Here is a 22,517-nt window from a genome sequence, read left to right on the forward strand (position 1 = left end):
AGAACCAGGGGAAGTGAGGGGAAGAGAGGTGAGAGCAGTGGGCGGGGCCGGAGAGGAGGGGAGGGAGGCCGTGCTCCCAACTGGATGATTGCCTCTGCCTCCAGTGCTCTCATCCGTGGAGAACCGGCTACAGGCTAGTAAGGATTTTGCAAATGCTTTATTCCACGGATATCCAAGAACTGGACACTGGGGATGCAGGAAGGAACGAGGGAACATGGCTTGGAAGGGTCAAATGTGTGACGTTCAACCAGATCCACCTCAGCGAAAGCCCGAGGAGGTCAGCTGTGTAAAGAGAACTGTTTGACTTAGAGAAGTCCAGCACAGGGGTCCAGGGAGCTAAGTGATGCTTGAGCCCTGGAGCGACACCTCAGCAGCTGACACCCCAGCAGAGGAGCACTTACCAAGTACCAGGCACAGATGATGATGCAGGGGCTGACAGTACCTGTGGGTACCAGTTTTGTTTTGCTTTGCTTTCAAGAGGTAACCTGATAACAAAAGGGTATTGTCACAGAGCTTCTATAAGAGATAAGCCCTGACTTCCAGTAACTAAAGGTAATCAAATCCCTGATTAAACTGCTCCTTGCAGGTGGAGGTTCTCCAGGTAGGAACTCAGGGACCTGAGTCTCTTTCTTTGTGTGATTTCCTTTTAACATGGGATTGTCAAAGTCACCCTGGGACTCATTACCATCCTACTCAAACCAGAGGGGGTAAAGTGTTGAGGGCAACATGTGGGTTCCTGTGGTTCAGCCAGCTGCACTGGTTACATGTCAGGCACAGGGCCACAGCCTCCATACAAAGGAGTCTGGCCAATGAGTACCATGTGTGCCCAAGTGGAAGGGGAAATGGGGTTTGTGATCAGCTGTAGAGATCTTCTGTAACGGGAGTCTCCCATCCTTCTCTGAATGCAGCTACCCAGGCCCCACTTCCCCTTCCTGAAAGCACCTTGTCTCTTTATTCAGTAATGTTGAGGGGATCATTTTGTCACAGCACACAAGGAAAGCCTACCTATTCTAACAGCTACATGGTATTCCATTGGCTACATGTACCATTTTTATTTAAAGAATTTCCTGTATGAATTTGGGCCACTTTCAGTCTTTATTACAAACAATGTACACATCTTTGACTTACCTGAACAGTCACGGCAATGGGACCACTAAAATGAAGATGTTGCTATACAGTTCTCCCAGGATTATGGTGGCTCATAACCCTCTTAAGTTGAAAATAACATACCTACTGCCCTTCGTGGCTTAGCTACACTAAGTACTGTAGAGGGCTGGTTACTCCCGCTGGGGATCGAGGGCTGCTGGGGAGCCGTGCTTGCTGCTACTGTCCTGCGTGGTGAGAGGATCTTGTTAACTGTGCTTGCCAATGTGTGGTAAAGGTACCAATCCAAAGTTCAAAATATGTTTTCTACTAAAGGTATATTTACCTTTGCACCATAGTAAACTTAAAAAGTGGTGAATCAAATCATTGTAAGTCAGGGACCTTCTGTGTTAGCCACCACAGAGGTGTGAGTATTTTACGCCCCACCCTCTATCTTGCCTGAGTTTCCTATACCTTTACCAGTACAATTTACTATCAGACTGCGCAGGGGATGCAAACCAGGTCCTTGCACATCTAGGCTAGAGCTCCACCTCTGAGCTACACCCCAGCCACATCGGACTTTTTTCTTAGCATTGTTAATCCGACAGGTAGAAAATAGCCTCTCACTTCAACATGAAGTTGCGTTTCCCGGATGAGTAAGCTCGAGCATGGTTACCCACATGAAGTCATGTGTTTTTCCTCTGCTAGGCACTAACTGTTCCTGTTCCTGGTTCATTTTTCCCCTTGGGCTGATTGCTGACCTCTTTAAAATTGGATTGTAGCAATGCATATATGTATCTCTAGGCAATTAATTTTCTGTCTATCATATATGGTGTAAACATTTCTTGTCAATCATAATTTATCTTATACTAGTAAATCCCTTAAATAGCCAAGTGTTTCTGAACCACGTTGTTTCACAGTTCTATTCACATGCCAGTCTGATCACGCAGCTTTCTCTTAATCTCTCATACTGTCTTTTTATTTTTTATTTTTTTACTTTTTGGTACTAGGGGTTGAACCTAGGGGCACTTAACCACTGAGCCACATCCCCAGGCCTTTTTATTTTTTATTTTGAGACAGGGTCTCACTAAATTCTTTAGGACCTCCCTAAATTGCTGAGGCTGGCTTCGAACTTGTGATCTTCCTGCCTTAGCCCCTGGGCTGCTAGGATTACAGGTGTGCAGCACCACCCCCAGCATGCCTATGTCTTTTCTCTTAACCAAGATTTGTAAACCTCGAAGTGTGAGGTTGCATATGTGCTTTAGAGGGATCCCTCTGGGGACCGAGTGGAAAATCAAGGTGGTAAAGGGGAGGGGGGCTGCTTGCCGGGACTGGCTGGGAGACGGTGTGGTGGTGTGTGGCGGTGAGATTGACAGGTAGCTGTGTGGAGATGAGAGGGAATGAGGGGTGGAGGATGGTGCCGAGTTTTCTACTAAATGCTGTTTGCCAGGATGGGGAAGCCAGAAAAGTGATAAATTTGGCTGTTGGAAGGGGACAGACAAAGTGAGGATGCTTACAACATTCAGGTATGTCGGTGCAGCAAACGCTGAGGGCTTGGCCCAGCAGGGTGCGGGGGGGCGGGGGTGTCTCAGTTTATTCTACTTTGTTTGGCCCAAGTTTTGGCTCATCCCCAAGGCCCGGTCTACCCTCTCCCCATAAGGAAATCTTACCTATCAAGATTCAGCCTAAATCCCGTCTCCAGGGACAGTTCCTCCACAGCCACACCAGCCTTCCTCCGCTGCTTTCTCCTGGTCCTCAAGCGCACATCAACCAGATGCTTCCCACCCAACTCAGCTGGTTGTACTGAAACCCTGTTAGGATCATGGCTCTTGGTGGCTCAGTCTGTCCAGAGCATTAACCCTGACAGTCTCCATGAGCTCTTTACTCTCCTCCACGTTTCTTTCCGTGTGTCCTCTCGCTCTCCGTTTTGATAAGAACCTTCCTTTTCTCTAAGTTTCATTTTCTCTTTTCTCCATTGTCCTTTGTCTGTGGACTCACCACTGCTTGCCAAGAATGGAACGGGCAAAATCAAAAGCACCGTTCCAGTGCTGAGATCTTGGGGGAGGCACCCAAAGTCACTTCCTCTCAGAAAATGTACAGCTTCTCAACTGTGATGTTCTCCAAAACATTGGATTTCTGGGGCCTCCTAGTGTGTTTTCATGTTGAAAGAATTCTAGTTCCACTTGCTCTCTAAAAACACAGGAGGAGCCGGGCGCAGTGGTGCAGGCCTGTCATCCCAGCAACTTGGGAGGTTGAGGCAGGAGGATCACAAGTTTGAGGCCAGCCTGGGCAACTTGGTGAGATCTTTTCTCAAAATAAAAAATTTTAAAAGACTGGGGGTGTAGCTCAGTGGCAGAGCGACTGTAGTAGGACATGTGCTCAGCAAGCACCAGGCCCTGGATTGGATCCCTAGCACCACAAACAAAGGAAGAAACCAGAAAAAAGTGGTCTCTGAGGTTTCCTTCAGCATCTCTGGATGGAGAGACTTGAGTATTTGTTTAGTTCCCATTCTGAACACTGACTCTATCTAAGGAGAGCTTCCCCAAACCCTCAAAACAGTGAAGTTAGGCAGGGAATTTAACCCGGAAGGTGTTCTCCCTCTCGGGTAGGAGGGGAGGTGTGGCCCAGCCCTGTGCCCCAGCAGCCCGCTTGTTGGTACACACACTCATGACACAGCTGGTCATCACACCCTGCAGGCTAGGCCCACTCCGCAGACCCCTTCCCTGGGGCCCCTTAAGAGGCCGGGTTAGAGGGTGTCCTGATATTATCCATCTTTTGAAATAGAATCATTGGGAGAAACTGGAGGACCTTCTTCTGGGCAGTGCAGACTCTCCTGGGGAGGTGGAGCTTCATTTGCTACCCCTGCCTTTTCCAGGTGAGACAACCAGCAGCCCTCAGGAAATTCCTTAGGGATCCTAAACTCTGCTCCTCAGAGCCGAAAGCGCTCCGGAGCCTTCCGAGTTTAGCTTTGAATTCACTGGCTGACTCTGAGACCTTAGGCAAGTTACATAACCTTTTTGAACCTTGGTCCCTTCACTTCTAAAATGGGGCACAGAAGTACTGCCAGCTGTTATAAGTGTTCAAAATAAAGGTCCTGGCCTGGGGTTGTGGCTCCATGGCAGAGTGCTTGCCTAGCATTGTGTAAGGCGCTGGGTTCGATTCTCAGCACTGCATATAAATAAATAAAATAAAGGCCCATCAACAACTAAAAAGAAAAAGTGTCCTCCCTCAGCCTCCCAAGCCACTTGTCCTTTGAATTTTTAATATGAGAAGACAAAATACATAAGTTAAAAAAATTTGTAGAATATTAAAAGATCCCTTCAAATAGAGAAGACGCTTGGTATATTTGGGATTAAAGGGGATAACACATTTTTTTTTTCATAATATGGTCCAGAGGTCATAAACTACATAAAAATGTAAATAAATTCTGACATCCTAGGTTTCTGGACATTTCTGGTATAGCAAATCCATTTAGGAAAGAGAAGGATCCCAAGCGGGGGCAGTAACATCCACATTGAGCAAGAACTCTGGAATCAAGCTCTACATAATGGAGAAGGCTGTTCTAGCAAACAGCTGTGTGTTTATGCTCTTGTTATTCAATCCTTTTTTCTAACAAATGACTGCAGGGATAAACAGATGTGCCATCTTCCAAAGGAATAGAAGTATATTCCCCATCAACAATTGTGCCGCAGGGCTGGCACAATACCACTGGTTCAGTGGAAGAGCACTTGCCTCGCATGAGGCTCTAGGTTCAACCCCCAGTACCACCAAAAAATAAATATGTACATGAAAGTAATCGCACTAGGGATAGTTAACCATGTACATATTTACACTGCCTGATCAAGCAGGCCTATGAGTCACGGCGTTTGAGTCTTGATAATACCAGTTTTTAGATACAGAGTATACAGGTAATGTGAAAATATATGACCTATTGATATAAATAAGTGTTCTGAATGTGTCCATATGATGAAGGTGGTGAGCTGTGATAACCGATCTGACATACAGCTTTTATTTAAAATGCAATATCAAGGTAAAATTGATCAGGATTCATCAGGGAAAACAAAGTCAAGACTTTTGTAGAATTCATGTATTATATATGGCAATGGTTGTAACTTTGCACCTTATATGAGCTAATGTTTTCTAGAGCAGTGTAGCAATACTTAACGATCAATCAATTGGCAAACTATCAAAAAAGCACCCGCTCGCTAATCTGGTGTGGTGTCATGATCACATTGGCAGGTAGATAACACAGCATGTGATAGTAGAAGAGAAAAATCAGAAAGGCTCTGCTTTGTATTACACTGTCCAGCAGGAAGAAAGATTTGCCTACATTTAAATTGAAACTTCAAGTGCAAAATAAATTCATTATCCTAGATCCAGAGACAATAGAAGCTGGAATATATTACTTGAGGAAACAAGGAACTTTATTCAGAAAAGAAGGGTATTAAGGGCAGGGGAGATAGCTCAGTTGGTAGAGCACTTGCCTTGCAAGCATAAGGACCTGGGTTCAATCCCCAGCACCGCCAAAAAAAAAAAAAAAAAAAAAAAAAAAAAAAAAAAAAAGAAGAGAAGGATATTATTTATTTAACAAGGTAATAAGTAACTTGTTAAGAAGGTGGTGAGGCAGGGTATGAGAATCCAAACTTCTCTCATACACATAGCAGGAGTGGCTGTAGCCTGGTACAGTGGTGCAGGTCTGTAATCCCAGTGGCTAAGGAGGCTGAGGTGGGAGGATTGCAAGTGCAAAGCCAGCCTCAGCAACTTAACGTGGCCCTAAGCAATTTAGTGAGACCCTGTCTCAAAATTAAAAATAAAAATGGGCTGGGGATGTGACTCAGTGGCTAAGTACCCCTGAGTTCAATCTCAGGTACAAAAAAAAGAAAAAAGAAAGAAAGAAAGAAAGCAGTTGTTTTGAGAAAAGTGACATCCATCCCATGTAACCAGGGAATTTCATGACTAGAGAGGAAGGCATACTAAACCATCCTTTCCTTCGATGGATACAGGAATTCCAAAGCTTTGGAAGATCAGAAGAGATGTTCAATTTCTGCAGGAGATGCTTCATAGATAGCTTAAATCACTTTTCATTTTCCCTTTTTATGTTATCTGTATCTGAGTTTCTTTACAGTAAGTTCAGTGTCTGGTTAACCTTTGAAGTCCTCACAGCACCTATTAGAATGTTTTACATATTTTAAGATACACAGAATTTATATATTGTGAAAACTGATGTGATAAACATGTGCTTTTAATGCATTCAGTTAAGATATAAAAATTATACTTAGTTACATTTTTTAAAAAGACTGGGAACGTGGCCCAGTGGAAGAGCACTTGCCTACTGTGTCTGAAACCCTGGGTTCAATTCCCAGTGCAGGAAAAAACAAAAAAACAAAAAAACCAGAACTGCCGAATCACACTGTTTCAGTCACACCCAGGGAAGTTCTTTGCATGTGAGGTTTGGGGAGCCATCGTGGTCAGCTGGACTAAGCTGCCCTCTGCCCTGAAGAAGCCATACAGAGCTGCACCCCCAGCTGTAAGCGCGCCCCTGATTCCAGCCACACAGGAGTAGCTGGCACGCCCTGCAGGCCACTGATAAACCCTGTGTCACCTCCTCAAGCTTAAACGACCCTGGGAGGGAAGTGCTGTTCTCCTCATTTTTTCAAATGAAAACGCCAAGGCTAAGAGATGGAAAACTGCTTCCCCAGGCATCCAGCTAGTCTGCAGTGGAAGTGGGATTCAAACCATTTGGGCCACTGAAACCCAGACCCAAGGTTCTTCCCCGGCCATTGCTAGTCCAGCTCTGCAAAGCCTTCTTCCCAGCTGGGCCACAACCTTGGCCTATAAAAACTGTAGGCTGTCAGCACAAATTACCTCGCCTGCACTCCCCCCACATCAGGAAGCTTGAACGGAACACTGACAGTTTCCAAAAGCTCAAGGCTTTATCGCTAGGATGACCTCAGGTCCCCAGGAAGCACCTGCCTGAGAAAGCTCAACGTTGCCGAAAGAAGTTTCTGTTTGCTGCAGACAAAACTGGAGATAAGTAGAGCCCTGTCTCCCAGACTCCTAACTTCCGTCAGCACCCAGGGCCAAACCCAGATGGCTTTCACACGGACCAAGCCCCTTCCCTACGTTGTGTGAATGTCCGTGGCCCTGACACCGTTCACGTCCACAACCCTGCGGTTCGCGCTACCTTTTCGCACGTCAGAGCGAGTGCAGCAGCCCTTCCCGAGTGTGGCAGCATGTCACTGTCCTTACCACCTCCACCAGGCTTTATCTATCTTGGACAACTCCTAACCACTGTGCTATCCATCTAATGAGAGAAGATTCCCTGAAGCCATTCTCCACTCCATTTGATTAAAAGAAACTCGTCCAAGACTATTTGGCGGATTGTCACTCAGGTGGGGACCCCATGTGGCCAGAGTCTATCCACACTCGGTCCGCTCTGAAGTTCATGCATGTTGACGGAGGGGAGGAGTCTGTGCCTGTGTGGCAGCCAGAAGGCAAAGCACGGACCCAGATAGGTCTCCGAAAGGCTCAATCAGCGCCTCAGCCCTGGCTGCACAGTGGCCAGCCCTGAGGAAGCCCTGGCACCCCACAGGCGTCCTTGGGGAGCCTTAAAGCCCTGGGTGGTGACAACCACTCCAAGACTAGGGACTTGTGGCGAGAACCCTGGAGCCTGTTCTTTGAGCGCCACTCCCTACAGCGCAGTCTCAAATGGGCGCCACCCAATCAGGTTCCCTGGAGTTTGATCTCCCTTTAGCCTCTCAGGATTGCTCTGGAGTCATCTATCAGCATCTGAAATCAGCGCTCGAGGGAGCTCAGGCAGCCAGTGCAGGCGGCTGCCTAGAGAATGAGGAGGGAGGGTTGGAGGGGCAGGAACTTGGTGGGACTGCGGAGTCGCCAAGGAGGCAGGACTTCTGGAAATCCAGGCCAATCGGTTTGAGCCAGAGGGCAGCAGGGAGCACTGGTCTAGTTGCTTTGGGATAGAACGCTGCGGTGAGAGAAAAAAAAGGAGCATGTTCTGATTGTGTGTTGTTCCCTTTCCCGAGACAGGTCCAACCACGCTGAGATGGGTTCCACCAAGAAATCTGGCCAGGCACAGTTGTTGCCAAACCAAGCCCAGTCACGCCCAAGCGTGCTCTTGTGGCCCCGTGTTTGCTTCCATTGCTGGGGAAGTCAAGAGGAGGTCATCGCCTAGACCGTCGCCATGTTGGAAGAACCAGGGAGGCCAGCTGTTGGTGAAGGTGGGGAGGGTGAGATCAGGACCAGGGTAGCACACACCTTCTTAACCCCCGTTGGCTTCCCTTTTCATTTTATCTGTAATTTATTTATTTATTTTTGGTACTGGGCTTGAACCCAGGGGCACCCTACCACTGAGCTACAAATCCAGCTTTTTATTTTTTGTTTTGAGACGGGACCTGAGACTGGACTCAATCTCGTGATCCTCCTGCCTCAGCCTCCCAAGCTGCTGGGATTATAGGTGTGTGCCATCACACCCAGTTTATCTTTATTTTGCAGGTGATTCCTTTGGAGCCCTCTGCCATGCTAGAGAACTCCAAACTCACTCTCATCGACTTTGTTCTTTCTTAGTCCTCATGAACTTTGTGGAGTGGAAGGAACTTTTAAAAACGTGGATCATATCATGTTGCATTACTACCCGTCACTCACAGCTTTGTCACACAGGGAGTCAACACTACACAGGACCCACGTGGGCAGGCCCTTGCCTAACCTTCCCAACTGCACCTGCTACCCTCTCTCCTGCCCCCTTTCCCCACACACTGGGCTGACCCCAGGGCCTTTGCATTCAGCACTCCTGCCTCTGGAAGCATTCTTGCCCTTGCTTCTTGTCCTTCAGAACTTGATTCTAATGCTTCTTCCAGAAAGGGTCCTCCCGAGTCCCCAGCCCCTGAGCAACGTCTGCCACATCACCGCCATCCTTGGGCAGCTTACTGCCATCCCCACTTGGTAAGTCTACAAGGACAGCAGTCTTACCCATTTTGTTCAGCTGCACATTTCCCAAGGCTTAAACCAGGGCTTGCACAAGAGTCGAGGCTCACTCAGCAGCAGTGAGTGGGATCACGTAACAGACCTGGACACCTGCCCAAGAGGCTGCTGGAGGCCTCAGCCCTGGGACTCGCTGTTCTGCAGGAGTGTTCTCGGTGCTGCCTAGCCACCTTCTCACTCATCTCAAAGCTCCTGGGGGAGACCTGGGGTCACTCTGCAGCAGCATGACTGAACGAGCAAGGTCACCCCAAGAGGCACATGACATGCCAGGTGTGACCATTTTCTTCTAAAAAAGCCCTCCTCCTCCTGAGGCCCGAGGCAGAACTCAGGGCGATAGCATCCTGCACACTTGCAAAAGGTTCCCTGCGGATGGCTGGTGTTGAGGGGACACGTGGAACACTGGAACTTCACTTTGCCTTTCTTCAGCAACATGTGGCTTCTTAAGTGTGGTGGCGAAGGCTCTGCCTGCCCAGCCTGCCTGGGCCAGTGCAGACGAGGAGCCTGCTCTTGAGCCCCCACAGCTGTGCTCCCTGGGATGCAAGGGCCTGGGTGAGCTGGTGGGCATGTGACTGAAAGTTCGGTCCTTGTCCCCAGTGCCAATCCAATATTGAGGACAAGGTTTTGAGAAAAAGGAAAATGAAGTTTTACTGCTTTGCCAGGAAAAGCAAAGCAAAGGGGACTCCTGCCCCAGAGGCTGTGATTCCCATGGCTTGGGGGGACAGTGTGTTTTTAAAGAGGTGATTCAAAGATTACATTTGAGCCAGGTGTGGTGATCCATGCCTGTAATTCTAGCAGCTTGGGAGGCTGAGGCGGGACAATCTCAAGTTCAAAGTCAGTCTCAGCAAATTATCAAGGCCCTTAGCAACTCAGCCAGACCCTGTCTCTAATAAAATATTTTTTTAAAAAGGGCTGGGGATGTGGCTCAGTGGTTACCCACCCCTGGGTTCAACCCCCAGTACCAGGAAAAAAAGAAAAAAAAAGAAAGGCTGCATTCAGGGCGAGCCCGGTCAGGTGTCGTGATTCATCTGTGCCTTTGAAGATTAAGGACTGTAGCCATTTCTTAGGCCTTCAGGCACCACCCCCCTGTGGTGTGTGTGTTTAAATAAAGAAAATTCAGCCTAGGATGAGAAAAGAAGGGTGATCTTGCTGCCCCCAAATTTAGGAAGGTCAGGGAGAAGAGAAAGGGAAACAAATGTCAGTTTTAAAATAAGGGCTGTGCGCTGTTCAAAGCATGAAGTGGGCCCTGGTTACAGGCGCTTTCGGGGAAGCAGCTCCCCAGGTCAGGTCTGCACCTTGCCCACCTCGTCTGTCCTGGGAGGGGCCTGGCCATGCACAAGCGCCTGAGATCAGCAGAGCAGGGCCTCGCCGCTGTCAGTGGCTCTCAGGCGCCTACTGCTCCTAAGTGTCTGGAGGAATCACTGCTCTCCAAATTGCCACAGCACGTCCCCTGCCCCCTCCCCTTCCGCAGATGCTCTGTGGGAACAGCACAGCTGGAGGGAAGGAGTTGGAGGGGCCTGGCACATGGGCAGGGGGCACAGCTCCTTCGGTGCAGTTCTTATGAGCACAGTTGGAAGCCAGCAGTGATCTGAGGCGGCAGCAACTCGGGACTTATGGGGTGACAGTCTGCAGCCCACATGCACGGAAGGGGTGCCGTGGAAACAGAAGTTGAGGATGCAACTGCCGAGCTAAGGCACAGAGCGGGGATTGGGGGTTGTTCTCAACCCCTCAACCCGTCCCCTGACATACAAAGTTCACAAAGCCTTGAGATGTCGCTTCCAAAACGTTTTAATGAGTGTCTGTGTCCACTCCAGGGAGGACAGTCAGACGCCAGCAGGATGCCACTGGCTCCTGCAGGCCTACATGCGCCGCTTCAGCTCCATCTTGGCCACTGTTGCCCGGTGCACCTCATCGGGGCCATCAGCAAGGCGCAGCGCTCGGGCCCAGGCAAAGAACTGAGCCAGCGGGTAGTCGCTGCTCAGGCCTGCTGCTCCAAAGGCCTGGGAAGGAGAGCAGGCCCTGGTGAGCGCTGGTTTCTGAGGGCCTGGGTGCGATGGCCTGTTCACAATGGCCAGCCGCCTTCCAGGGCTGTCCCCCGTGATATGTGAGGTAAGGAACGTCCCAGAAGACTTCAGGCAGCCCTGCCAGCCAACCCCACCCTCGCTGCAAGGTGGCTTCTGCTACTAGGAACACCCTGTTGGGCCAGGTGGTGGGGTGAGGGGGGGGACCCACACGCAGAAGCAGCTGGTTCCAGTGCTATGAAGACTCAGGCTCGGGTCAACCTGAGGCCAGTGGCTCACCAGCTGAGTGAGCTGGACAAGTTGCTTCACTTTCCTGGGCCACTGTTGCTCTTATTGAAAACGAGGGCAGGAAGGAGCCCCCCTCCTCACAGGGTTGCTTTGGAGAGGAAGAGGAACCCATGGCAGTGTGGGCAGTGCAGGGAAGCCGTGGGGGGCACGGAGGTCGGCAGAGGTGAGGAAGCTCTGCACCTGCTGCCAACAGTTCACACCAACAGCTGTGCTCACCTGAATGGCGCGATCGACCACTCGGTAGGCCATGGCCGGAGTGACCATTTTAATCATGGCAATATCTAAAGCTGCAGCCTGTCGGAGGAGGAGACGGGTCATGAAAGAGTGAGGGCTGGCTGCTGGAAAGAAAATTCCTTTCTCAAAAATACATGGACTCAAAACTGGAGGCCCTGAGTTGTGCTGGATTGTCAGCACGTGCAGTGACTCAGTGACATGGGGGAACAAAGCCACTGTGCCTTGTTCCACATCACAGCTAGCTCTATCTCTAGGCAACAGTGGACCAAGGCCAGATGACGGTCCAGGGAACCAAGCTCCTGAGGTGCCCAGGAGCTTCCTGCGTATCCAGCACTACAATGTCAGAGAACCAAGAACTGTGAGCATGGTTGGCCCCCCCATTACTACGGCACTTGACCAGGGGGTGAAGTCCCCACAGAAAGCTGGACAAGTGAGTGTCCTGCTTGGCCACTACGGGCATTTAGCAAGAGCTTTAATTAATGGAGACTGTCACCATAGGAAAGAAGTCTCTGTGTTGGCTAATTCTATATTTGGATTAGGGCCAGCGAGTCCCCTCTTGCTGGGTCCCTTTTCCTTTGCTCCACCTTCAACATGGCCTGGGAGTCCAGAAAATCTAGTTCTTTTTCACTGAGACGTTTCTGCATTTGAATAGCTCCCCAAAGAGATCCACGGAGAGCGGCAGTGAAGTTACTGAGCTCTTTCTCCTAGGCCCCACCCCTAGGGCCTTGGGCTCCCACCTTATTCCCTGCCACATCCATGAGGTGTGCGGCTTTCAGCACCAGCAGCCGGGCCTGCTCGATCTCTGCACGTGACTGTGCAATATCCGCCAGGATTGTGCCCTGCTCCACCAGGGGCTTCCCGAAGGCCACACGGGACTTCACCTGTGGACACAGGAGACAGAGCTGAGGACATACTAGGCTCGGGGCTGGGGACCTGCAGAGGCAGAGGCGCAGGCAGGGGAGGAGGGCAAAAGCAGAACGTGCAGCTTCTCTGCCGACCTGCCAGCTCTCCAGCCACAGGTACTTTAAGAGAGACCTTAGAGGCAGACGACATTCCCGGGGACCACAGCACGCCCTGGTCCTCACGGCAGCTGAACAAACAACTTCCAAGAACCCTTTACCTCTGGGCAGGCAGGAGTTTCTTCAGATCTGTGCCAGCTGCTGGCCCACTGCTACTCATGGGAGGTAGGGAGCAACCCTGGAGCCTCACGCCTTGCAGGGCATGTCGCCCCCTGCTGGCCACGGCCAGCCTCGCCCCAAGGCTCCACTTGGGGGCCACCTTTTCTCAAAGGGGATTTATCTGAAGGATTATCTGAAGGCTGTGAGGCATCAGGAAATGTTATAAATATTCTTTATTTTTCTCATTTTATTAGCTTATTTATCTTTACTAGTAGTAATTTTGCACAAATAATATATCTCATGGCAGAAAAAAATATGAATTTCCAGACAAAGGAAGAAAATTAAAAAAACCTAGAATCTCACTATCTAGTGACATACAGTTAATATCTGTTGCATAACCTTCTAGACTTTTTGTATGCACACATACACACATTTCTTATAAAACATGATGTCATGCTCTGTAGTGCTTTGTAGCCTGCCTTTTAAAATTTAAGAGTGTATGGTGAACATCTCCTATGTTGAAAAGCAGGTTTCCAAAGCATCTTTGGGGATTTTATTGCATGCCCCACATGATTTATATGACCAATCAGCCACTGTGTTCCCAACATTTGATCATTACAATCAGTACCGCGGTGAACCTTCTAGTAGCAAATTTTTTGTAGACTCCTAATTACTCTCTTGCTCCGGGTCCTAAATTGAGTTGCCACATGAATGCTTCACACTCTGAAGGCTTCTGACATGTAGAGCCACACTGCTCTGCTGGAAGCTGGTCTGAGTTTTAATGTCATGTGGGGCTGAAATATCATTCCTGAGCCCATGAGGAGTGTTTTATTTTCGAACAAAAAAAGAGGAACTGAACTGTCTCAATAAAACAGGTATAAATCATAGAAAGTTTGCCCAGTAACCAAAATACATTTTAGTCAGGGATGCTGGTGCACACCTGTACTCCCAGCAACCAGGGGGGCTGAGGCAGGAGGATCCCAGGTGTAAGGCCAGTCTGGGCAACTTAGTGAGACTCTCTCAAAACAAAGAAAAACAAATTTTAAGTGGCACTGGAGAGGCAGCTCAGCGGTAAGGTCCCTCTGGGATCAATCCCCAGTACCACCCTTCAAAAAATAAATAAGAGATGCCTTTCGCTCTTTGCGTGAGAAATTTGTTTTGTATCAAAGGTCTGCCTCATCTTCACGAGCTCAATACCACTGATGTGGATTCTCTTCCCTGGCCGTCACTCTCTTTCACACAGACTTCCAACCTTTGAGGGGTCACAGCAGATGACATTTTCTGGATATGCTGGGAGGAGGGTGGTCGGAGCCAGACGTTGCAAACAGGGTTCTCCCTGGCGCCTAATTTTAACCACATGCTGGGGACTAATGTGTCTCAGCAGCACATGTGGGAACCTTGCCCTCGGCTGTCACAGAGCCTGGCCTTTCACTTCTGGTCACCTGGGCAGAGCGAGACCCATTCTGCTCTGCATGTCAAGCTGAAGCAAAGCAGCAGAAACAAAGAAAAGATAGGGATGTAACTTCTTGGGAAGAGCATCACCTTGCTTCTCCTGCTAGGTCTGCTCTCAGAAAACAGGACTTGAAGCTCACCAGCACAGCAGAAGGTGGGATTCTGGGTCAGTGGGGGGACAGGGGCACCTGAGGGGCACTCACGCGGGTCTTCATGAGCGCCAGGGCCCTCTCTGAGAACCCAATCAGCCTCATGCAGTGGTGGATCCGGCCAGGCCCCAGCCTGCCCTGGGCAATCTCGAAACCACGGCCAGGGCCCAGGACCATGTTCTCCTTGGGCACACGCACGTTCTCGAATCGTACCTCTCCATGGCCACCTGAAAGACCCAGACACACACCTTGAGCAACTGTCATTCAGGTTTTCCTTGAGTGTGTTTACCCCCCACCGCAGTTTGGGTTATCTGCTGGCAACAGTCCTTCTGGAGCCTTCTAACTAGGCCATGGCTAAACGGGGAGGGAAAGCGGGAAGGCAAGATGGGGAAAGTACCACTGATTTATGTTGGCAAACTGATATTTTGACATTTCTTTTTTTTTTTTTTTTAATATTTCTTTAATTGCAGATTGACACAATACCTTTATTTTATTTTTTATGTGGTGCTGAGGATCAAACCCAGTGCCTCACACGTGCAAGGCGAGCGCTCTACCACTGAGCTACAACCACAACCCACCATTTCTTTCATACAATATATAAGGTACAAACTTAAGCTGAAACTTCCCTAGCATGTGACTAACAAGATAATAACCCCTGGAAACTTCCCTAGCATGCAACTAACAACATAGTAACCCCTAGAAGAGAAGGTCAGAGAACACCTCCTGTCTCGGCCCTGCCTGAGATCTTCCCTGTCTCACAGACTCCCGCTCAATGTCTACACCTTAAAGAGGAACAAAATTGCTTATATGCCCCTTTGCAATCTGCTATGTCGTTGATACTCATTATGGAAATGAAACACAGGTCTAGGTGGCCACTCAAGTGTCAGCAGACCCACTTGAGCAGGGGCCGCCCAACGTTGTTCCTCAGGGACCTGAGCCGCAACCGAGGGTGACCCACCATGGGAGGTCTAACCTGGAGCATCCTCCAGCCCGTACACTGTCAGAGGCCGGATGACTCTTATCCCTGGGGTGTCCATGGGAACCAAGAGCACAGACTGCTGCTGGTGTCTCGGGGCCTGTGGGTTTGTTTTCCCCATAAACACACAGAGTTGGCAGCGAGGATCCAGGATGCCTGCCAGGAATAGAGAGAGAACAAGCCCCCTCAGCTGATGCCAGGGCATCGAGTCTTTGTCTCCAAGCAGTCGTGGCCCAGGAAAGGCAAAGCCAGAATGCAGAAAGCACTCCGTAAGACTTCATGTAATCAGAGGAGCATCTGCAGGCTCCAGAGCAGAAGGAAGAGCAAACTGGGTTTTGTCTCAGCGAGGCATGAATCCAGCATCGTAAAAGCAAATGTTTAAAAGCATTATGTTACAGTTGAAAATATAGAGGTAAGATGCTGAAAACCTACTTTGTCCCTGCCAGCCTGTTTTGCTTTGTCCCCATGGATAGTACACAGCTTGGGGCACAGGCCCCAGAGTCAAGAAATCTTACAGTGTGGGTGTCCCACTCACCACTGTGGGTGGAACCTTAGGCAGTGGCTTTGGCCACGCCCAGAGTCCCCTTGTGGAGTGGAGATGATGACCCCTGCCTTCTGGGAAGTGCCAGTACTCAGTGAGGCAAGGCCCACACAGTGCTGGGTGCAAGCACTGCTCCAGAAGGACCCCTGGGATAGGACGCAGCTGACCCTGGGCTAAAGGGAAGCCATGGAGGAAGTGGCCCCCAGCCCTCCAAGGAGAGCTGCTCAAGGCAGGCAGAAGCAAGCAGGGAGGAGCAAAGAGAATCCCAGAGCCACGTGTGCAGGGCCACAAGTGTGGTCGCCTGGTGAAGCTGCGTCCCCATGGAAAGCACTGCAGACAGCACACCGCCTTTGTGTCAACTGAGAAAGCAGCTGGCCCCAACCAGGCATCAAGAGACATGCTTGTGTATAGGGACTGGCTGTCAGGCCTGACACCTGAGATCCACCACTTATGACCATTGATGACATAGAAACCATCCTCCTCTCTGATGGAGGCCTCGATGTTGGTGGCATCTGACGAGGCAACCTGTGTGGGAACACATGCTGATTAGAGCTGCCCTCAGCCTGCATTCTCTGTGGGCGCAGGCCGGACAGGGCCCAGCAAGGTACCTGGGGCTCAGTCATGGCGAAGCAGGAGCGCGCCTTGCCCTCCAGCAGAGGGGTCAGCCAGCGGGCCTTCTGCTCCTCAGTGCCGTATCGCACCAGGAGCTCCATGTTCCCCGTGTCGGGAGCAGAGCAGTTAAATATCTGAACAGGACAAAGAGCACGTCAGTGACTGCCATGTTCTTGTCTAAAACTTCAAGCTCCCCCTAGTGGTGGAGTGTTAGCCCTTCACCAGACCCTCTGACACAGACACCCAAACCTGTAACATTTTGAGAGAGAATCTCAGACTCCTTGCAGCCCAGCCAGGGCCCCCGTCCCTGTTGGACAGAAAGGACCTGGGCCAGGCCCTGAAGTTCTCGTGGCTCCCATCGTGCCTGGGCGACTCTCCCCTTCACTTTTTACTCAGGCTCCATACCTCGGGAGCATACAAAGACATGCCCATGACTTCACAGAGATGTGTGTACTCCATGTTGGTCAGTCCTGCTCCATAGTTTTTCTCAGGATCAGTCTCCAAGGGTAGGAACAGGTTCCAAAGTCCTTCAGCCTTGGCTTCCTCCTATCATGGGAAAACTAAGTCACGGAATCGCAGAGAATGATGGTTTGTTTTTTTTTTTTTTTTTTTTTGCGGTGCTGGGGATTGAACCCAGGGCCTTGTGCTTGCAAGGCAGGCGCTCTACCAACTGAGCTACATCCCCAGCCCACTGTGTTCTATTTTGACTCATGGAACAATGAAAGGGATTGGGGAGGGAAAAAGGTGGTGGCCAAAGATTCCACAAGTACCAAAGTCATGGGCAACATTTGTTCCTGAGACAAAGGAACTTGGATTCTTAAATATGGCTCTGGGCTGGCGAGCCAGGAATTCTATGATGGATGTTAGGAGGTTAGGCCTTCAGTCGGCTCTGGCTCAGCCTCAGCCCCAGCATGTCTGGTTGAGAGACTGGGCAAGAGACTTGATCTCTGGGTCCTGTCTGTGCAATGGGCACATGACTACCTGCATGGCAGTGAGGATACTGAGCAGCAGCTCCAGCAATGCACTGCAGTCAACTAAAGGAAAAGAGGAGTTGAGTGGGAAGGTTCTCCCAGGCTCTCAAACTAGGCAGGAAGATGAGAGAATGAGGCTCACAAGTGGACAGGAACTGGCCTCCTAAGGGACTGCACTAGGATAGGATGCTTTCAGCCCTGCTGGGACTTCACCAACTGTTTTCCATCTTGGAAACACTCCCTCTGGCAGTTCCAGGAAGGAGACTCGGCTGGCCTGGCCTGGCTCATGTGCCCACCCTTTGGTCAGGGGGCTAGGCTGCTATCTTGACTGACAGTTTTACCAGACTGCCCATGGGGAGGAAGACTGCCCCTAGGTAAAAGTGGGCACTGCCAACAGAAGGTGGACAGGACCAGGCTGCCCATGCCCAGCCAACAGAAGGTGGGACAGGACCAGGCTGCCCATGCCCAGCCTCCATGCCCGCTCACCCGCCTCGCGAGGCCATGAGGATGAAGTGAGATGGCCCAGACCGCAAGGAGTCGCCAAGGGAACCCGCAGATTGCCATGAGCACTGGAGGTTATGGACGTAATCACCTCCTTGCTGCTTCTCATGAGGAGGCCCCACTGGGCCTCCTCCCCAGGCCACGTGCTTCCAGGATCACAGGGCTTCGCTCACTATCTGCATGAGTTAATGAGCTCAGAGTGTAATGGCCAAAGTAAAAAGGGCAGATGAACTAGAACAAGGAAAGAAGAGGGCAGGAGAAGTGGGAAGCAAGGGACCTGAAGAGAGGCAGCCTGCCCAAGCTGCCGTGACCCGCCATCCCTTGGCTGCTCCTCTGTGCTCCCGGCCATACTGCCAGTTGCCGACTCTGCTGCTTCAGTGACCCTGGGTTGGCTTTGGTGGCTAGCCTAGATGCCCTCTAGTAACATGCAGTGTGACCTTAACCAGGGGCGGGTCAGACAATATATGGTGCACCCACACTGCAGAACCCTTGGAGGCTGATCTCATGTGTTTCCATGTCAGCAAATGGGAAAAGATTTCAATGTACAGAATGATTTCATTACGACATAGGAATATGGATATATGTTAGTATATAATAGAAAGAAAAAGCTGGGAGCATGGTCCACCAAGTCAGTGACAGTAATTATCTCAGAGGGCAAGGACTTTTCAAGAACTCTTACTTGTTATGTGCTTTTTTGTCATGTTTGTAACTACCAAAAAACACATAACACAATGCTATTTTTTAGAAAATTTTTGCACTGTGTTCCTGAAGATCCCAAATAACTTCAAAACCAACATAATCCAAGGTTAGCCTTGACAAAGGAAAGTCAATATTTGTGTTTGTCAGCTAAAGTGGCCTCACCATCACAAAGGACAACACCAAACATAGCTTACAATCGATTAACTGGTCTGCTGACTTTGATGTTATGGGTGTTCCAGAGAAACTTTATTACATCTTTTTTTCATTTTGTACTGGAGACTGAACCTAGGGGTGCTCTACCATTGAGCTACACACCCAGCCTTTTTATTTCTGAAACAGGATTGCCCAGGCTAAGTTTCCCAGGCTGGCCTTGAACTTGGAACCCTGCTGCCTCAGCCGCCCCAGTCATTGGGATTACAGGTGTATGGCACTGTGCTCACTGTTTCAGATCTGTATAATTCAAACCTGCATAATAAAAGCCCCCCTGGCCTGGCTTCCTTTTTTTGGTGGGTGTGGTACTGGGGATTGAACTCAGGGTACCAGAGATTGAACTCAGGCACTCAACCACTGAGCCATATCCCCAGCCCTATTTTGTATTTTATTCAGAGACAGGGTCTCACTGAGTTGCTCAGCACCTTGCTTTTGCTGAGACTGGTTTTGAACTCACGATCCTCCTGCCTCAGCCTCCTGAGCTGCTGGGATTACAGGCATGTGCCACCATGCCCAGGCTGGCCTGCCTTTCTAAGCTGCAGCCAGCATTCCTTTCACACCTGAGGTCTTGAGTTGTGAAGTGGTCACTCAGCATAAGCATGAGACCGAAACTGAATAATAAAGAGCTGGCTCTTTCTGATATGATGGAGAGCGAAGGACTCAGCCCTCTGTGTCTCTCTGGGAAGGGCACAGATGAGGGTCTGCCTTGTGAACAAAGCCTAGGCAACTCTCGACAGGCTGCCTCACCTTGAGGTCTTCTATCAGTGGGGAAGGGCTCCATCTGCCCGCGGAGGCCTGGTGTCTCTGCAGTTCTGGCTCCAGCGGGTATACACGCTGCTCCATAAACCGCTGCAGCCGGTCATACAGCTCTCTGACCGGTGGGGAGAGGTCCTCTGGAGAGATGACGAGAGCTCTCTTCGAGGCATGAGCTGAGGAAGCTCCTGGAACAGAGCTATAACTCCTTGTGCCTGTGGAGCTCGGCAGGGACTGTGGACCAGCCCACGTGTGGTAGGACCTCCTTAATGGTTTGGTGGCTGGCATCTCTTTGAAGATCCGGAACCCTTCCTTGACTGCAAAATCCCATGCCAGGTTAGCTATAGATTCAGCCAACTTTCCACTCTGTTCCGCAGTTGCTGAGCTTGCCTGACCTGGGCAGAACAGAAGAAAAGCAGTGATCACTCCCAGGCGGCCCTGCAGTCCTTCCATCAGCAGCAGCCACCCCTGGTGGAGCACATGACACCACTGGGGCACCTGCTAATGTTACCAGCAGCCCAGCCAGGGGCCCTGCCTGGATCCAATTTGGCTGCCCACATAAGAGATAAGCAAACAATACATAAAGGGAAAATGAATTGAATGCAGTTTGACCAAACTGGGTAGAAGCAGTGGGGACTGTTTCTCTCTGGTTTACAGTAGTGTTTACAAATTTAATTTTAATTTAAAAATTTTTTTTTTTTTTTTTTTTTGGTACCAGAGATTGAATCCGAGGGTGCTTAACCACTCGGCCACATCCCCAGCACTTTATTTTTTATTTTGAGACAGGGTCTCACTGGGTTGCTTACAGCCTTGCTAAATTGCGTGGCTGGCATAGAACTGTGATCCTCCCGCCTCAGCCTCCTGAGCCACTGGGACTGCAGGTATGCACGCTGGTGCCCGGTTCAGAAGAGTTTACAGTTTATAGATACAAAAGTCAGGAGATGTAAGTATGCAGATTTAGCGAAGTTGTGCTAGCAGGAGAACATGTCAATTTCAGCTTCCTTGTGCCCACCTAAGTCGGGGGTAAATCTTTTAGTTTCCTCAATATGAGGAAATTCAGGAGCTAGAACAACTCAGAACTTTTAATTTCAGAGAGGCTGTTTCGCTCGTAATAACTTAAGCTCACCCAATTCCCAAAGCAACTCAACAGTTTGAATCTGCTTTGGGAACAGGACACCAAGTTTTAGAGGCGGCAGTGGCTTGCTCAAGTTTTAAGTTAGTGGACTCGGAACCAAAAGGGGAACTCAGGTCTGCCATCCCCTGCTCCTTACCTCTTTTTTTCCCTAAAGAAACTAAATTCAATCGATAGAATCTCCCTAACCACTTCTGCTGCAGCAGCGGGTCATAAGAGATCCTGCGTTCGTGTCCTGCTAGGGACTGCCAGTGTGTCACGGCTGACTGCAGGAACGGCTGGTTCCAGGGAGCCCTTTGCCTGGGTCAACAATGAGTTCCAGCACCTCAGAGCTCACTCCTTTTTTAACATGCACGTCAACACTTCTCTTAAGGAAGTGGAAATTTATAAAAATGAAGGCACAATGTACACGTGCCTCCTTAGCACACAACTCTGCCTTGTGGCGAATCCACAGTGGGGTGACCGCCACTGCCACCCAGAAACAGGAAACTTCCATTCCCCCTAAGCTTCCCCAGTGTCCCTGCACCACTCCTCCAGCCCTCTGCCCTCTAGTCTCTTCTAGGACATCACAGGAGGACACACTTGGCTCCTCCACTCAGCACCACGTGAGGCCCACCCTGCTGCTGTATGTATGCTGTGAGCTTTTTTTTCTTCCTTTTTTAAAATAACTAGCTGTCCTAGCTTATTATGAGCATTCCATGTCCCCAAAAGACTATTTCCCTCATTCCCTTTGTCTCAACAAATGGATCTTCACAGAGGCCTATTTTCTTTTGGCTCTGACAGTCAACAGGTTGCTCTAAAAAGAACCACTTCCTGGCAGGTTTGGTGTTCACTGGCCTCCCCAGTGGAGTGCATGACCCACTGGGCCCCACAGGTCCTTGCTGAGCCCCTGCTGGGGTGGACATAAGCCCTGGGAGTCAATCAGGAAGCAGCAGCCCCTTCTCTGAGCTGCAGGCCCACAGGAAGGACCCACAGGCACACGACGAGTCCTCTCCATTCAGCCTGACAGGCCACACTGTAGGGGAAGATGCTCCCCTCGGTCCACTGTTACCAAAGATGATTTCATTTTATATTAGAGCACAAAGTGCATTCTCAAGATCAAGTGCATGCCTCAAGATCTGCTGCATTGTCAGGGGGAGGCATTTGAGCCGGGGGTGACTGAGGCCATAGCTTCTGGGATGTTATCCCAAAAGTAGCTCCAGTAGAAGAGACCACATCACTGGCAGCCACCTAAGATGCCGTCGTGAACACTTTTTCCTTTCTAGATTTTTAGCAGATATCTAGAGGAAACCCAAATCTCTGTACCTGCTTATTAAGGAAGGAGGGTGACATGGGGGTGGGCTATGTAGACTGAGCCTTATGTAGACTGGCCACAAGGTTCTCCTGTCCTTCAACCTAATTATGATCTGATATTCCCAGGAAATGAGAGGGGGAGGGAGAGAGGGAGGGAGAAGGGAAGGTGGGAAGGAGGGAGGAACTGAGAGAGTATGCCTTTGAAATAAATACTTCCTCCCCAAACTCTCATTTTCCATCCCATATCTCAACTGTTCAAACAAACAAATATGACTTTAACAAATAACTACAGAAGACAAATGTACAGAAATGATACCTGTGTTCACTTAGCTGGGATTCCCCCCAACTGAATGATTTTACACCATTCTTTCAAAAACTGGATTTCACTGGCTTTGTGTGGGAAACTAAGCTACTTCCTCAGCGTGTGGGTTGCTTCCCAGTGGGAGGGAAGGGAGAGAAGGGAGAGCATGATTAGGCTCAGAGGGCTGG

At 49.8% G+C, this 22,517-nt stretch overlaps 1 protein-coding gene across 4 annotated transcripts in view; it reads right to left on the reverse strand.

Moving 5' to 3' along the window:
• Positions 1–10,493: 10,493 nt before the first annotated feature.
• Positions 10,494–22,517, reverse strand: part of ACAD10 (acyl-CoA dehydrogenase family member 10) — a 47,182-nt gene continuing 35,158 nt past the window's right edge. For 3 of the 4 annotated variants that reach the window (XM_079149517.1, XM_079149518.1, XM_079149519.1), the window contains 9 exons: positions 19,598–19,998; positions 16,875–17,015; positions 16,466–16,603; positions 16,292–16,382; positions 15,314–15,472; positions 14,395–14,567; positions 12,359–12,502; positions 11,604–11,681; positions 10,494–11,078 (listed from right to left, as the gene is read on the reverse strand). In XM_079149517.1, coding sequence (XP_079005643.1) covers positions 10,938–11,078; positions 11,604–11,681; positions 12,359–12,502; positions 14,395–14,567; positions 15,314–15,472; positions 16,292–16,382; positions 16,466–16,603; positions 16,875–17,015; positions 19,598–19,998 — 1,466 coding nt within the window. In that variant the 3' untranslated portion in view covers positions 10,494–10,937. Of the gene's footprint in view, positions 11,079–11,602; positions 11,726–12,358; positions 12,503–14,394; positions 14,568–15,313; positions 15,473–16,291; positions 16,383–16,465; positions 16,604–16,874; positions 17,016–19,597; positions 19,999–22,517 lie in introns of those variants that run through there. The other variant, XM_079149520.1, reaches the window with a different exon arrangement.

The sequence above is a fragment of the Sciurus vulgaris genome, assembly GCF_902686455.1.
Source record: "Sciurus vulgaris genome assembly, chromosome: 8".
In the NCBI taxonomy this organism is placed as follows: domain Eukaryota; kingdom Metazoa; phylum Chordata; class Mammalia; order Rodentia; family Sciuridae; genus Sciurus; species Sciurus vulgaris.